At 30.6% G+C, this 16327-nt stretch overlaps 1 protein-coding gene across 1 annotated transcript in view; it reads left to right on the top strand.

The window, feature by feature from the left end:
- The window catches only part of LOC123290688 (putative gustatory receptor 28a), a 132797-nt gene extending 116486 nt beyond the window's left edge, over positions 1 to 16311 (top strand). The window contains exon 5 of the mRNA XM_044870950.1: positions 16280 to 16311. Coding sequence (XP_044726885.1) covers positions 16280 to 16311 — 32 coding nt within the window. The remainder of the gene's footprint in view (positions 1 to 16279) is intronic.
- The last annotated feature ends 16 nt before the right edge of the window (positions 16312 to 16327 follow it).

The following is a 16327-nucleotide window of genomic DNA, read 5'->3' as shown; positions in this document are numbered from 1 at the left end:
AACATTCTCTTCAAAAGTTTTAAAAATATTAAAAACACGTTTTTAAGTGACATTTTTTGTTTTGCGGCTATTTTATTCATTCTGTATTTTTAGTTATTTCTTTTTTTCACTATGATTTAAAGTAAAATTGAATGTCATCATCGCCCTCGTTATGTATAATACATACGTACACGTTACCAACACAATAAATGTCAAAATGGAAGAAGCAGAAGCATACATTTTATGATAAGGGTTCATAAAGAATCGTTTTGTTATGCACTGACTGCTACTCTCTTCGTCAACATCATTGACTATTAGATACACTGTTTTTTAGGATTCTGTAACAGATTTCTATCATAAAAGATCATTTTTACATAAATAAAGCTAATTCTTACAAAATGGTAAAAAATATTGAATCTTTTTTTAAAGCTTTATAAAACATTTTATTGTAAACATGATAAATTTGAATTTCTACAGAATGACTCAAAAGTCACCAACTCATACAAAAATGAAGTAACTTTCTGTATATAATAATTATTTTTATACCATGTATATATTAAATATACATAGTATATTAAATTTAGTCCTAAGTTTGTAACGCTTAAAGCTATTGATGCTACGAACAAAATTTTGGTATAGGTAGGTGTTCAAAATCAAATCATATAATTAGTCCATTTTCGGTTGTCCGTCTGTCTCTTTGTCTGTCCGTCTGTCATTACGATAACTCACAAATGAAAATAGATATCAAGTTGAAATTTTTGCAGCGCACTCAGAACGCAGCACATTTTGTGGGTGACAGTTAAGCAGTGTTGCAAAATTATAATTCCTTCATCATTCTTTCATAAACTACCGTGTAAATCAAAGTGACTCTTATTTCCATTTAAAATTACTCTAAATTATTTTAAAATTATATTTAAAATTGGCTCTTACCTACATTAAAAACATATTTCACAAGAATAATTTTTTGGCATGTAATTTCAATTTCATTGTTTTATCGCTGTAATTTAAAATATTTCCCACTATTTTTATACACATTTATTATTATTATTATTATTATGTATTTTATAATAACTTTTATTGTATTTTAATAATTTTTTATATACATCAATGCCAGTACTATTTGTATTTGTAAAGGGTTAGTTTAAAATAATAAACAAATAAATATTCGAACAAAGTAATTTAACAGTGTTACTAGACCCTAAGGATGCTGTTACGGAAGATAAAGATTTTTCAAATGATGGTGAGGTTAGGTTAGAGTGGTTGTCCTGGGGTGGGACACACTTAAACTATAGGGTCCGTTGTGATACCGAAAAAGAGTAGGCCCATCTCCGACCACTAGTCCATGAATCATTTGGAGCTAAGAACAGCAGGAGAGCTTTGACGTCGACAGACTTTAGGTAGGAGAGGTCGTCCAAGAAAGGCTGGCTCAAGTAAGTGCATCTCCTCCTCATGACAAGAGCTGGGCAGTGACAGAAAAGATGAGACATTGTCTCCTCTTCCTCAACACTGTGACAGCTCCTGCAGTAGTCGTGATACACTGCCAGGCCCAGGCGTTCAGCATGCCTGCCGCCCAACCATTGTCCTATAATAGCCGCAACAGCTTGGCGAACAGAGGTCTTTGGAAGTAATATAAGATCTTCGGAACGCCTGCGATTGTACTCCACCTACCATAGCTGTCTTGTAGTACCACAAGTACGTTCCTCCTTCTATCTAAGATTGGCATTTTTTAAGATATCCTCTTTGAAGAGCAACTTACAGTAACTCCCGGATATTTATTGATGCTTGTGTCCGGCAGCATTGTGCCATTTCGGACAAGCTTCGTCGACTTCACAATTTCCGGGAATGTCCTTGTGTCTCGGTTCCCATACCAGGTTTATATTTATACAAATAATCAATGGAAATTTTTAAACCACTATGTTTCCGAGATAAAAAAGAATTTTCAAAAAGGGTTCTTATTTTAAAAGAAGAAGAAAATATTTTACAATCTTATAAAAATAAATGGATAAGGCTATTATCTTCTTTTGTTTTCTATTTATGATTTAACTGTTGTCTGTTTATGTGTCTGTCCCCGCATCACACAAAAAGTACTAGACCAATTTTGATTAAATTAAATTTGCCTAACATTCCTTAGAATAATGTATTGAATATATGATAGTAGCCAAAAATACTTTATACGGACTGAAACAAGGAAGAAAGTCGCTTCCTGGAATACTACACGGTTGACTGAAGTATATACATTTATTTCGCTACAATAACCATGGCCTGGCATATATATTTCGAAATACGTACACTGTAAAAAATGGGAATCTAGAGTCAAACGTCTCCGGGGTTTGACAGGTTTTTTTGATGTAAAACCTATATCGTTTGATTCAAAATTAAGTTGTTTGTGTTAAGAAATTCACTTTTCTTAGGCTTAGATAATATCATTTAATTTAGTAAAACTATTCTGTGATTTCCTACAACAATGAGTCGTATTGTAGAAAACGAATAGTTTCTTGGGCCAAGAAACTCATATCACTGCATCAAATGACGAAGCTTTTTACGTCAAAGATAGAAATATTTAGCAAAAATAAATATATACCTAATAAAACCGAAAAGTTTACTTATTTTAGTACTTACTTATTAATAATGATTTTAAATATTAATAATAATTAATTTTAATATTCTTTTAAATTGTAGTATAAAAAATTGAAGAGTACTTTGAAAGTATTAGCCACTCTCATTTGAAAGAATTTTTATTCTCTCATGGTTCTTTCTCAGATATAGATCATACTATTTGTGTATTGCTCGTGAGCATACGATTTGGATATGTAGTAGTGAAAAAATTTTTTTAATTCCATATGCCTATTCGCTCCGTGCGTGAGTTTCGTTTCCATGGTAACGATAGACTACTCTAATTATAGAATTGTATGGATGCATATATAATTGTATGGATTGCATTTAAGACTTACATTTAAAATTTAATATTCTTGTTTCACAAATTTAAATAAATAATTATGATAATTTACATTTGAAAAATAATATTTGTTCAATTTGATTTCTTATTTTCACAATTTTTAATGCATTAAGTTTAATTAATTCGTTTTTTTCAATAATTTTAATTTGACATTTCTATTACATTAACATGTAAAGAATTGCAAATTAGTCATAACAGCCCCCTTTAACTCCAAAATTTTTCACTTAAAGCGCTGGCATCGATTTTATTGTCCCTACCATGACTACGCACACAACGAATATCGAATGTATTATATATCCTTATCTCAACTTGGAGTAACACTGTTTCATTTTACGATGTTTCAACTTTGTGTACTATTCGCGGATTTAATATAAAATCATGTTTTTTGCCGACAGAAAGTATGGCTTCTCGGCTGTATAGATAAGATCAACGCGTAGAAGATTACACCAATCTGATTTAATACCTTAAATTTAATCTCAATCTAGGCATTTTTTTCTTAAGTGCATGATTAGTATTTAATGAAAGCATAAAAAATTATTGAAATAGCGTATTATTTATTCATTTACACTAAGAATTTCATTTTTCTAGTTAAATAATTTTAAACTTTCACATAAAACAATGTAATTTCTTTCAATTAACTTTGGTTCCATGCAAATTACACGTAATACCATTTAAATCATTTTCTTTTTTAAATGGATTTCAGCGTTTCTTGGCCGTTAGAAACTGATTATTGAATCAGGAATAGTTTTCAAACCTAGAGGCGTTCCATCTTATCATATAGAGTATTTGTCTCTATCCGAACGCATGAAGAACTCGAATCAAACGATATATATTTGGTATGAAAATTTTTTTGACAGTGTAGATATTCTCAACTATACTTTTATATTTTTAAACTAAAATATTCTATATAGCAGCCACAAATACTTATATGGGCTTAAACAAGAGAGGCAGTAAAACAAGTCGATGCTTGGAATGTCACACGGTCGAATGAAGTATACCTACATGCTTTATCTCACTACGATAACCATGGCCGTACATATAGCGTCTTAATCACATTTTCTCACAATACGTAGATATTCTTAACACTATTTTTATATTTAAGTTCAGTACTTCTATTTGGGAAAAAACCTTTTTTGAGATTTGAAAACTTTTTTGAACTTTTGATGTTATCAAAAACAAACATCAAAAAAAGTTGCACAAAAATTTGTCCCAGAACGATTTTTTTTGTCCCCAAAAAGCGGTTTGGGGTTTTTTTTGGAAAACTATTAATTTTGCTGATAATATTCAGTAGGAAAGTTGAAGATAATTCAAAAATACGTATTTTGAGACAAGTTTGGGGGGATAATAATAGTAATTTTTTTCGAATTTGTATTAATATAGAAACAGGCATTTTGAAAATTGATGGACCGCCACCGACCACTGAGGGGATTAGCATCAGTAAGAATTAGATAGTGAATGTTACTCTTTGCTAATTTGGTGGTGGATTGCACAATGTTACTTTCGTGTATTTACAATTTATACTGTTCACAGTATCTGTCAAATTGTAGTATCAGTGGCGCTAGCCAATCAACTTCCATCAGTTGACTAGTGCTGGCCAATGAGCGTGATACTTGTGCTCAAGCCCATTCGAGTATTTTTTGACGTTTAAAATAATAAATTACAAATCAAACCTAAATTAAAAAACTAGAAATTCAACCTTGAATAAAACCTCTAATAAAAAGCCGTAGAATAATATAATTCAATGTAATACCATATAAAATATAAGTAATTAATACCAAACAGTATGTCAACGAATTTGACAAACCAATACTATGACGTTATGTCCGTTTTAGAAATTTTGAATTTCTCTCGCTAAATTTGCACTTTTGTTAATTAATTTTAAATAATTAAAAAGATATTAATTACTTAAATAATGGTTTAGTTGAAATATCCAGCCAATAAAGTTACGGAAAAAAAATATTTGAACCAAATTTAAATTTCATGAATATTCCCTATTGCAAACAGTTCTGCATTGTCTGACAACCTGGATCTTTGGAACAATCAATCTATCAGCACTATCAGAAAATCGATGATTACGGTATTGAAAGGATACAAACTTAAGCTTCATGAGCTCTTACAGCATGTATCGACATTTATTCTACTGCAATATACAAACAATTTGCTAAATAAGTATCGCTAGCCAGTGTCGTTTCCGTTTGCTTGTAAATGGTCTCAAGTACGAGTTAAACAGTAACCAAAATTGCCCAATTTGAAGAACCGGATGACTTAAAAAAACTCTTTTTTTTCGTTGCCCTTTATTTACAAGTTATAGATCACAATATTTGGACAAATATCTTGATAGAATTTCCAACGTCAATGATCTCTATCATATCTTTTATATTGAGTGTATTGAAAAAATAAATGACATTTTTAGATTAACAGTGTGGGCTTTTGGGTTCCTTGCATTTGTATTGGACGAGTAATTATACTTTAATTAATATTAGCAAATACTAAAAAGTTTTATTTTGTGTCTGTTTTTTTGGATTTTGATCTTTGTTAAATTTATTAATTCTTAAACATTTATTAATTCTTATTGAATCGCTCTTGTTATTTATTTTTGTTAATTACATACTGAACTTAATTTGTTATAATCGCTGTAAGATTATAAACAAATATATTTTATTACTTATTATAATAAAAATTAATAATGATTCTATTCGAAAATTCAAAAACAAAATATTTGCATATTTATTCTAACGGGATTAGAATATTTTTTCTTTTGAAATTGAAAATGATTGTATAACGTTTATAGTATAAATTTAAACTTAATCAAAATAGATAACGTTGATACGGCACGGCTCGTTTGAACGCATTACCGTCGTAAAATTAACAATATTATTCTTCTTTGAAATAAAATCAATCATTTTCAAGTTGTTTTCCCCCCTAGTTTACGTTTATACGCATTATCTAAAAATTAACAATAATTTTCTTCATTTTTTCCCCCTAGAGTATCTACTTAATACTTTTAATGAAACGTTTCTAGCACGAAATTTACACATTATTTAAATAATGTGGTTAAACTTAATTTGTACAGTGTGTCGCATTTAAGATGAAGACATCCTCATATTTTCGTTACTTGTAGCAATATCGATTTGAAATTGAATTTTTTAAGATACGGAAATCTGAACTTTCAACTCAACCTACTACAAATTGAAAAAATTCTTAATATTTGATTCTAACAAACATAGTAAACGTAAATTGAATGACACGGTAAGTCGAGAGTAACAACAGTAATAACCTGCATCCGTAAGAGCAGGTAGATTGCGGCTTATAAAGCCAGCGTGGGACAAGGTGAAGGTAACTAAAGTGACCAGTTTGTGATGGAGTGGTTCATAAAAAAATAAACAACTTTTGTTTGAAACATTTTTTCATAAACATCACTGTTTACCCATGAGAGCGCTAATTGTAAACTATGTATTATATGGGAAAATCAGTTATGTATGTGTGACATGTATGTAGGTATGTGTAACGTGACACTGTAAGCAACACTACCTATACATGGTATTTCAACAATTAACACAGTCAATTGTTTGTTTTTACTTGTTTGTTGTATTTTGAAATAAATGTATTTAATCTATCCCATTCAAGTCACCATGTGGTTATACTATTCCTACTTACATACATACAATTGTATGGTGTAACGTAAGAGTAGAAACAAAACAGAACGTCTGCTTGAGATTGAGATATACTTCAGACTACAGAGAATTTTTTTCTGCATTAAATTACAGGAGTTATTTTATGTTATTTTATTGTTTAAACCTTACTAAAATAGGCGAGGAAAGTGCCTCCATTTTAAGAAAAAACCGTTTTTGTGGTAAAAAAAAATGGTAAAAACCTATTTTGTAGATAATTAAATTTCCTGTTAGTCAATTTTTTTTTTTTTATCTTTAAAATTTTAAGGGGTGGTCGCTGCTTTAGCAGGTAAAAAGATAAACTATTTATTGCTAATTATGTCACTAATGTCAACATATTTCATATATTTATTGAATTTTTATCATTACGCTATGTAGTATGTATACTTCTTTTTTATTAATTTTGCACCCGGTGGTTGCAACATTAAACGCATTAAACTGTTATAACTTCATAAATATTAATTTTAGAAAAAAATTTTTAGATTAAATGCTGTAAATTTGTCGATTTAAAAGTTAGTATCATTATCTTGTTTAAACAAATATAAGAAGACATACCGATCAAATAGTCAATAATAGTACAAGATCCGAAATAAGGTCGATCTTCACCCATCTGTTTGCCGAATGAAAGTTATTTTTTATGAAATTTAAAATATTTACAAATATCCCTGTTGTGGGTTGCCTTAAAAAATATGGTCCAGACAACTTTTAATAAAAATATCAAAACTGGGAAAGCTTGTAAACATTATTTTTTGACTGATATTTTGTGGACAATCATATAGCACCGTATTTGCAATAAAATTATCTTTATTTAGATATGTGAGTCAATGAATAAACAGGTGAACTAATTTCTATTCACAACTTGTATAAATGCGATAATAGTGAACGAAAAGAGGCAGACAGCATAGCTGCTGCATATTCTTTATGGCTTTTACTTTCGAGTAGATCAATATTCGTTAGATATGTAGGTCTGAAAAATTTCAAATAATTTTACTCTTGATATTTTCACTAAAAATAGTCTTGACCACATTTTTCTAGGCAACCCATTGCAGGGATATTTGTTAACATTTTATATTTCATAAAAAATAACTTCCATTCGGTAAACAGATGGGTGAAGGTCGATCCTAATTGGGATCTTAGACTATAAGTAAATCGTCATAGTCGTATAAGTCATAAACGGTTAGTAATACAAAAAAAAAATTAATATACAAAAAAAGTAAGTAGTTTAATTCTCTACAATAAACGCGCGGCTATGGAGATATAACCTTAAACGGTTTTCTTTAAAATAGAGGCACTTCCCACGCCTATTTTTGTAAGGATTTTTGCATTTACATTCAGTACGTGATACTAAACCAATTTATATAATAAAATAACTCCTGTAATTTAGTTTATTATGGACAAGTGTAACTAGCTTCTATATTTCCTGTAGTAATAGAATAATTGAAATTGTTTGTATACACATTTAAACTAAATACAGGCTGTATACAGGGTGATTCAAGTTATAACAGCAGGACTTAATGCGAATGATTGGTAACGTCAAAATAATCATAATTACATTTATAGAGAAAGAGTGACATACAAGTATTACTTGCGAACGTGAGTTTTCTGTAGCGGAAAATAAAGATTCAAGGGTACTCTAACAAATGCCGGAACCAGAGTGGAAACCCAAACATGCAAAACAATTTTTTTGCAACGAACACATACGTGGCTGATGTTTAGTGAGAATGTTAAAGACAGTTTACCAAAACATCAGCTAGGTAACCGGATAGCAAATATGCTTAATATGCGCAAATCAGTTTACCTATTATTTTGGTCGGATACAAGGCATCTAGAATGAAAGTTAATCTAGTTTATGATGCCTTAAGCTGATTGGTATTAAAACGGGATTTTATTGTTCATATTTGTTATGTTAATTTTATCAAAGCAGAAACTCCAAAATTTAAGTAAATAAATTTAAAAAAAGAATTAATGATAATGCTAAAGCTTACATATTTTAGTATAGAAGTTTATTTATTATATAAAGGACGAGTAAAAAGTTTATAAATTCTCGAATATCAAGAGAAGTACAAAATTGATCAAATTATAAACAACTTTTCAAAAAATAAACAACTTTTGTTTGAAACATTTTTTTGTAAACATCACTATTTACAAAACGAGGGGCCACATTAGTTTGACTTTTCTCAGCATTCATTATAGACATCGAAAATTGGACTACATATCGATGGCCTCAACGAAATTATAATGCATCTGTACGCTGATAATCTCGTAATTTTGGCTGATGCCTATTCAAATCTGACCAAGAAAATTTCCTTGCTTTCCTCTTATGCTAAAAATAATAGCTTAATCAATCACATTTAATCAAAAATCATAAGATTTAAAAACAGAGGTAGAAGTCCAAAAAGTGAAGTGCTTAAATTTGAAACAGATTCAATTTCTTGGGAATACCGTTCACAAGTTCTTCCCTGTTCCACCAGGCGCTAGAGACTTCGGTACAAAGGCGGAAGGTAGCTATATCTGTTCAGTAATGACTACTTTGGCCAATTCAAGTGTATTTCTTAGGTCTCTCAAATACAGCTTAACCATAAATGCGTATTGAATACCCTACTCTATTGTACCCCAGTATGGAGTCTTCGTTATTTATCCATAATTCAATCCACCCAAGTGGGGTTTTTTGGGAACTTCTCCAGCTGCCAAGGAATACACCAAATCATGTAGTTTAGAAACAGACATATCACCATTGCCTTTAAAAGCAATTAAATCAGCTCTCTCTTGGTTAAAAAAAATTATGCGCATGGATGACGAGCGATTTCGAAAGTTATGCTATAAAAAGCTTGTAAACTTAACCAACACCTCCGAAATTGTCCCGATTAAGTTAAATTGGGTCTCCCAATTAAAAAACCTACTCGAATTGGTTAACTCAGACGACATCCTAAATAGCGATTTCATTTCGCAAGCAAAAATAAAAGCCACTCTTTAGAAATTTCAAAGGTACTACGCGGAACAAGACCTTGAAAGGGTGGCCTTGTCAACATATATCCCGTTATTTAGGGATCTTATAGCCACAGATGGGTATCAAAACATTTTAACTTTTACGTGTCCTCTATCTTTTATTATTATTATCGGACCTCGAATAAACAGATTTTGCGTTTTTCGAGTAAGAGAACATTTAATTAGCTCAAAATGTAGTATTCAGTCACTGTTATTCAATAAGTTAATTCTGCGAGATACAGAAAAAATATTTTCCTCTGTGTGCATCAATCTCTACATCGGTATGTATATAGATCGAGGATTAAACCGTTTAGTCGATCTTTAGACATTGTCGATCTAAGGTATTTTTTGAAACGATGCAAAGTTGAAAAGGATCGTTCATTCGTCGCTGTTGTGACAAGCAAAACTGCCAGAACGCGAAGCAATGGGTAGATATTCGGAAACACATCTTTATTGCAAATATCGAATGCTTCGAGTGAATTTTTGGCACCCCGCCTGGCAATGCGTTTTCGCCAAAGTTGAATTTCGTCGATTCAGATGTCACGGCAAAAGAAGTCGAGTAAAAGTTTTTTCTTCTCCAACGTTGCCTCGTCTTTCAATCAAAATATGTTTCGCAGCAGCAATCAGTTCCATATCCTCGCCAATATCCAGATTTTCTGTTAGGAGTTCTCGACTCAATGACAAAGTCAAAGAATGTATCGAGCTCAAAATATGCATGGATATCTGATTCATCAATTTTGACCCCTAAAACTCTTCTCTTGAGCACTGGCCTGGTACAAACATACCAAAAAAATAATTATTCGAATCGGTTAACCTTTTTGAATCTTATCCAGTAAAAGAACAGCTTTTCAGTAAGAGAATACCTTTCAAACTTCAGATTCACCCATACATTATTATTATTTTGTAGTCATATCATTATAAATTCCCTTTTTTCCTGAAGCCGTTGAAATACAAGATACAAGATTGATGATATAGTAAGCAGAAACAATTACATATTTAGATTTTAGTATTTTGTTCACGTAAATTTAGTAATAAAATTTGTATATATGTATTATGTACGTATATGAATGAATGTATTATTTTAGTGCGTGCAAAAACAATCTTCTATTACTCTAGTAAATGAAGCTTTTGACCCAGAAGAAAACTCTACGCCAATTGGTTTTCGTAGAAGCCGGGGAAAAATATTTGTCTGATTTTACTCAACAAAATCATCTTCATGCGAACTTGTGATTTACGTCCATAAAGTGGGACAAAAGTAACCAAATTCCGGACATCACCTTCTCTTTATTTAACAAGTAGAAAAAACTATTGGATTTTATATTTGACTCCTGGCATTTTTTTCCCAATGCCACCGTTTTCGAGATATATGCTTTTAAAATATGCAAACAAAAGTGGATTTTTCCGGAATGTGAATTGACGATTATAAATATTATTTTGAGGTTCCGGTAGAAGTTATAATTGGAAAGCTATAAGATGTTGTATTTTGGACGATTCGACTATTTTTTGACTCTTGTAAATTTTTACCAAACCACACCGTTTTCGATATAAAAGCTTTTGAAAAATAAGTATGCGTTAAAATTTTTATTTGAAATATATAAGCGCTTGAAAAAAAGTACGGGATTTTTTCGAAAATAAAAATTATTTTGTGGTTTTGGTCGAAAATTTGATTTTAAAACCGTAAGAAATTATATCTTGGACTCTTCTAAATACTTTTTGCTTTTTGGCATTTTTTACCTGTCCTTAACGTTTTTGATATATAAGCGTTTGAAAAAAAGGTGATTAATAAGCTCAAAAAAATAAATTTTTTATGTATTGCTGAAATTGAGGCTACATATGCATTTTTTTCAAACGCTTTTATATCAAGAGCGGTGTGGTAAAATATTTTAAAAGTCGAAAAGTGTTTAGAATCGCCCAAAATATAATATCACATGGTTTTCAAGTCTTTTTTACCAGAACCACAAAATAATCTTTATTTTTGTTTATAACGAATTTTCGGCAAAACTTACTTTTTTTCAAACCCTTATATATTGAAAACAGTGCAGTTAGGTAAAAAATGTGAAAAGTCAAAATTTTAAAATATTCCAAGTTATAAAATCATATTAATTTCAAATCAAATTTTTGACCAGAACCACAAAATAGTATTTATTTGCCTGAAAAACGAATTTTCTGCAAAAAGCCAAACTTATTTTTTTCAAACGCTTATATATCGAAAACAAAACGTTCGCATGAATTTGAGTTTATTGAGTACACTCAGGCAAATTTTTTCAGTGCAGTCAGGTAGTTTTTTTCGGTTTTATTGCTTCGATTATATGAATTTTATTAAATTTTAAATTGAGTAGAACATAGCTTTCGGCACCCGAAATCAGCCATTGCACGTAGGTAGTATACACACTAAAGTGACTTTGAAGAAGTAGTGCTATGATTACATCCTCTGTAAAGAGGTGGTAGTACTTTCAAGCTAAAGTTTTAGATAAAGTATTTATGCACACATTCGTTTTTTATAAGAATATCAAGCTTTAAAATTCGCCGATCAGTCATGGACCTAGATAAAATATTTGTATGGAATATTTTGATGCCATCCATTTTAGGGCAATAGATAGAAACATAAAGCGGGGAGTTCATTTTGTAATAAATAAAGCAGTTAACCATTCTGGTACCACCGATAAATATTTTTTTGAATTAGTTTTCTATTTGCAATCTGTACATACAATAAATAAATACGTAATATATTCATCTGTGTCCATACATTATAATTTATTCATGAAAATTTGTTTCGTAATTTAAAGCTAATAATATGCGCTGACATTGAATATTTAAATGCATAATTTTCAAATGACAAAAGTAACATGCTAGCAAGCCAATATTCTCGTTTTTCAAGTATTTAAATTATAATTATTTATGGAAACCTTGCGAGGGATGAAACTTGGAAATGCAAAAACTATTGAAGTTGTAAATACCTATAAACACTTAGCTCAAAACTGTCCTTAGAGAATCACTTTAAAGATAGAGCTACTACAGCTAAGCTAGCACCACTTAATGCATTCGCAAGGATAACACTGAACAAAGATATCGCATCCTTAAAAAAGTTTGAAATAAACCGAGTGGTATCTCGATCTATTCACACGTACGGGCCACAGATTTGGGGCAATCAGTATAACAACAGCATTGAATCTCCTTTATCAAGTGATATCTGAATTTACTTGAAAATGTACCGGAGTAAATGCTTTACTTTGAAACAAATACCCAACCGAACTTTATTTTCACTTTGAAGCTGCACTTAAAGTACATAACAAAATGTTTGCATCTTCCGGAGAATAGATTGCCACATATTTTATCTAAAAGAATAATTCAGAAAATTATTTCTATCTGGAATGGGGTTGTATTTGTAATGTATATCATATAAACCTAGCAGATTTACTGAATAACGACGTCCATATTAACTCACTGTACAAACAATTAAGCTGTAACAATTATGTAAACGAGCTGAACTCGAATTCTACAAGCTGGGCATTTAAGATGAGAGAAGAGTTGCTGTATTTAAACAAATACAGATTCAACAAGGAAATAAAATTATCCTCCTTATGCAATAAAAATGTTGAGGAAGATATATTCCATTTTATTTGTATCTGACCCACCTTGCGACAAATTAGAGCATCCTGCTTCGGTAAAGAAGAATTAAGTGTTGGAAATCTTATTGATCATCTTAACGGTTTGGACTGGGCGTCGTTAGTTAGATATGAAAAGACTACATGGAAATCATCACTAAATATTATAAAACAAAGTCGCTTTTTCTGTCCCTATGTCCCTATGTCCCTATGTACGCTTAAATCTTTGAAACTACGCAACGGATTTTGATTTGGATTTTTTTTAATAGATAGAGTGATTTAAGAGGAAGGTTTTTATGTATAATACATCCATATTATAGTAGAGTAAGGGGTTGAAATAGGGGTTGAAAGGGATATGCTTCAAAAAATAAAAAAGTTGTGCATCGATTAAGCTCAAATATTGACACGATATACAACCAGCTTCAAAGATCTATTGTTTTTATCTACTTTTAACCTTCGGAGGGTAGAAAGGTGTAGCGAGAAAGTGGGAATTATCGAATATTTAGAAATATACCTAAGTGGGGTATCAAATAAAAGAGCATGACGAGTACATTACAAAACTGTTATCCCACGCAAGGAAATGTGGAGGGAGGGGTGCAAGTGGGGATGTTGCCCAGCAAAGCGTTTAGTTCACAGCTAGTATAGATATATTTTGATTCAGGAATTTAATTACTAGTAGTGCAGATTTGATTTAATTGTTTTTTTACTATTTCCCTGCAGCTCTTGATGTTTTGTAATTGTTATATATATATATATATATATATATATATATATATATATATATATATATATATATATATATATATATATATATATACATATATATATCTTGCTTCATTATCATTTAGTTATTGATAATTTGTTATTAATGGAATTTATGATGCTTTGTTTCTACATTGAAAATTGTTGATTAATTAATTACCTACCTAGATCATACAGCAACAGTATAATTAATTAATGCACATTGTTCTTCCATTCGGTAAACTTTGTATTATAATAAACTTATAACCACTAAACTATTCTTCTTTCAAGTAGAATAATACAGCTATGTATCACGGCAAGACCACAACTCAATAGAATACAGTCAAATATATGCGAATTTTTAATGGCGTAAGATGATTCTTTTCCGTTTTGATGTAGCTATTAATACCATAATACCAAGTGTTTAGGCATATCTCACAATGTATTATGTTTAATTATTATATACTAGCTGTGAACTACCCGCTTTGCTGGGCAACACCCCCACTTGCACCCCTCCCTCCACATTTCCTTGCGTGGGATAACAGTTTTGTAATGTACACGTCATGCTCTTTTATTTGATACCCCACTTAGGTATATTTGTAAATATTCGATAATTCCTTCCCACTTTCTCGCTACACCTTTCTACCCTCCGAAGGTTAAAAGTAGATAAAAACAATAGATCTTTGAAGCTGGTTGTATATCGTGTCAATATTTGAGCTTAATCGATGTACAACTTTTTTAGTTTTTGAAGCATATCCGTTTCAACCCCTATTTCAACCCCTTACTCTACTATGATATGGATGTATGATACATAAAAACCTTCCTCTTGAATCACTCTATCTATTAAAAAAAAACCGCATCAAAATCCGTTGCGTAGTTTCAAAGATTTAAGCATACAAAGGGACATAAGGACATAGGGACAGAGAAAGCGACTTTGTTTTATACTATGTATTAAAGTAGCCTGCTATATTTAAATGAAATGATCAGAGTTTGAATGTTGATCTTTACTATTGGCAAGGAGCATAGTAGGTGGAGAGGGTAGCCAAACCGACTGCAGCGCTTTCATTTAAAAAAAAATTACAATAAATCATGCGTTTTATTTAAAATATGACTACTTACATGTACCGAAATAGTATAGGAAGTGTCAAAATAAAAATTATTGAAAAATTACAATTAATTAAATTTGTTGCTTTAGAAATTGTGAAAAAAATTGGTCACAGGGTAACTTAAGGGCTTAAAACACGCAGACCTGTGCTAACCCGACCCCATTAGAGGCACGGCTAACCTGTATATCAGATAATTCAAGGTGCTTTAATAATGGACATCTTAACGCGATTCACGATTAACATCATTTTTTGTACATTTTAAGCATATTTAATATTAAATAATATTATTAATAACCTATTTTAACTAATTTAATTCATTTATTCATTGTTAAGTACGAAAAATAATTTTTAATGTTATTGACAGTGCAAACTTATGATTTTCGTTAATTAAAGAAAAACTGTTAATTTTTCACCAGCTCCGGCAATGGATTCGTAGTCTACGTAAAAAATGCATTAATTTGGTTTTTACTTGGTGTTCTAGGAGCATTTTTAAGAAGGTTCGCTAAAGTGCAATATATAATCCACAAAATTATATATCCATCCATATATGAAGAAAGTAGTGTATCGTAACCATGGCTGTTACAAAACTCATGCACGTTGTCAATAGCAATTAAATTATCAATCATATTATTTTTTTTTTTTTTATTTATATATTACTAGGTACAAGCCTAGGTACTTTTACACTAAAAATCGCTAAAATCGCTAGAAAACGGCTAGCTCTGATTTTTTCATATGTGTTTTTTTAGAAAATATTTTCTATAAGTTTTTAAAAAAGAAAGGAAATTGCTATAATTTGAGATCAGAACCAGTTCTGTAAGCTCAATACTTATCGAGATACTGCTCTCCAAAAATTGCCATTTTTTTCGAAAAAAGAAAATCTGGCTCGAAGAAATCTAAATTTCTATTAATAAACCTAATAAATCTCCTCATGTGATTTTGACAATCACATCAGTATTTTGTCATTATATTTATAAGTGGTAGAACCAATCAAAAAAATTGTTTAAAACTATATAGCATTTCAAAACAACAATACTTGAAATTTATTAGACAATATATTACTTTCATCAAAACACCTCATGCGTTTGTGTCAACTTCACCACTCAAACCCGTACGGTAGTTGTATCATATTCGTGGCTCCATTCGCCATATTTAAACTTGAGACAACATCGGTTTATGTTAAGAATTTTATTTCAGTGTAAGTATAATATCATTTATAATTATTTTCTTTTGTTACAGATTCATTTCGTCTACAGTCAACATGTGAATAATAAATAATTTTGTATA

This window comes from Chrysoperla carnea, chromosome 1 (assembly GCF_905475395.1).
Source record: "Chrysoperla carnea chromosome 1, inChrCarn1.1, whole genome shotgun sequence".
NCBI classification, from domain to species: domain Eukaryota; kingdom Metazoa; phylum Arthropoda; class Insecta; order Neuroptera; family Chrysopidae; genus Chrysoperla; species Chrysoperla carnea.
This window is presented reverse-complemented; position numbering and strand designations above follow the sequence as displayed.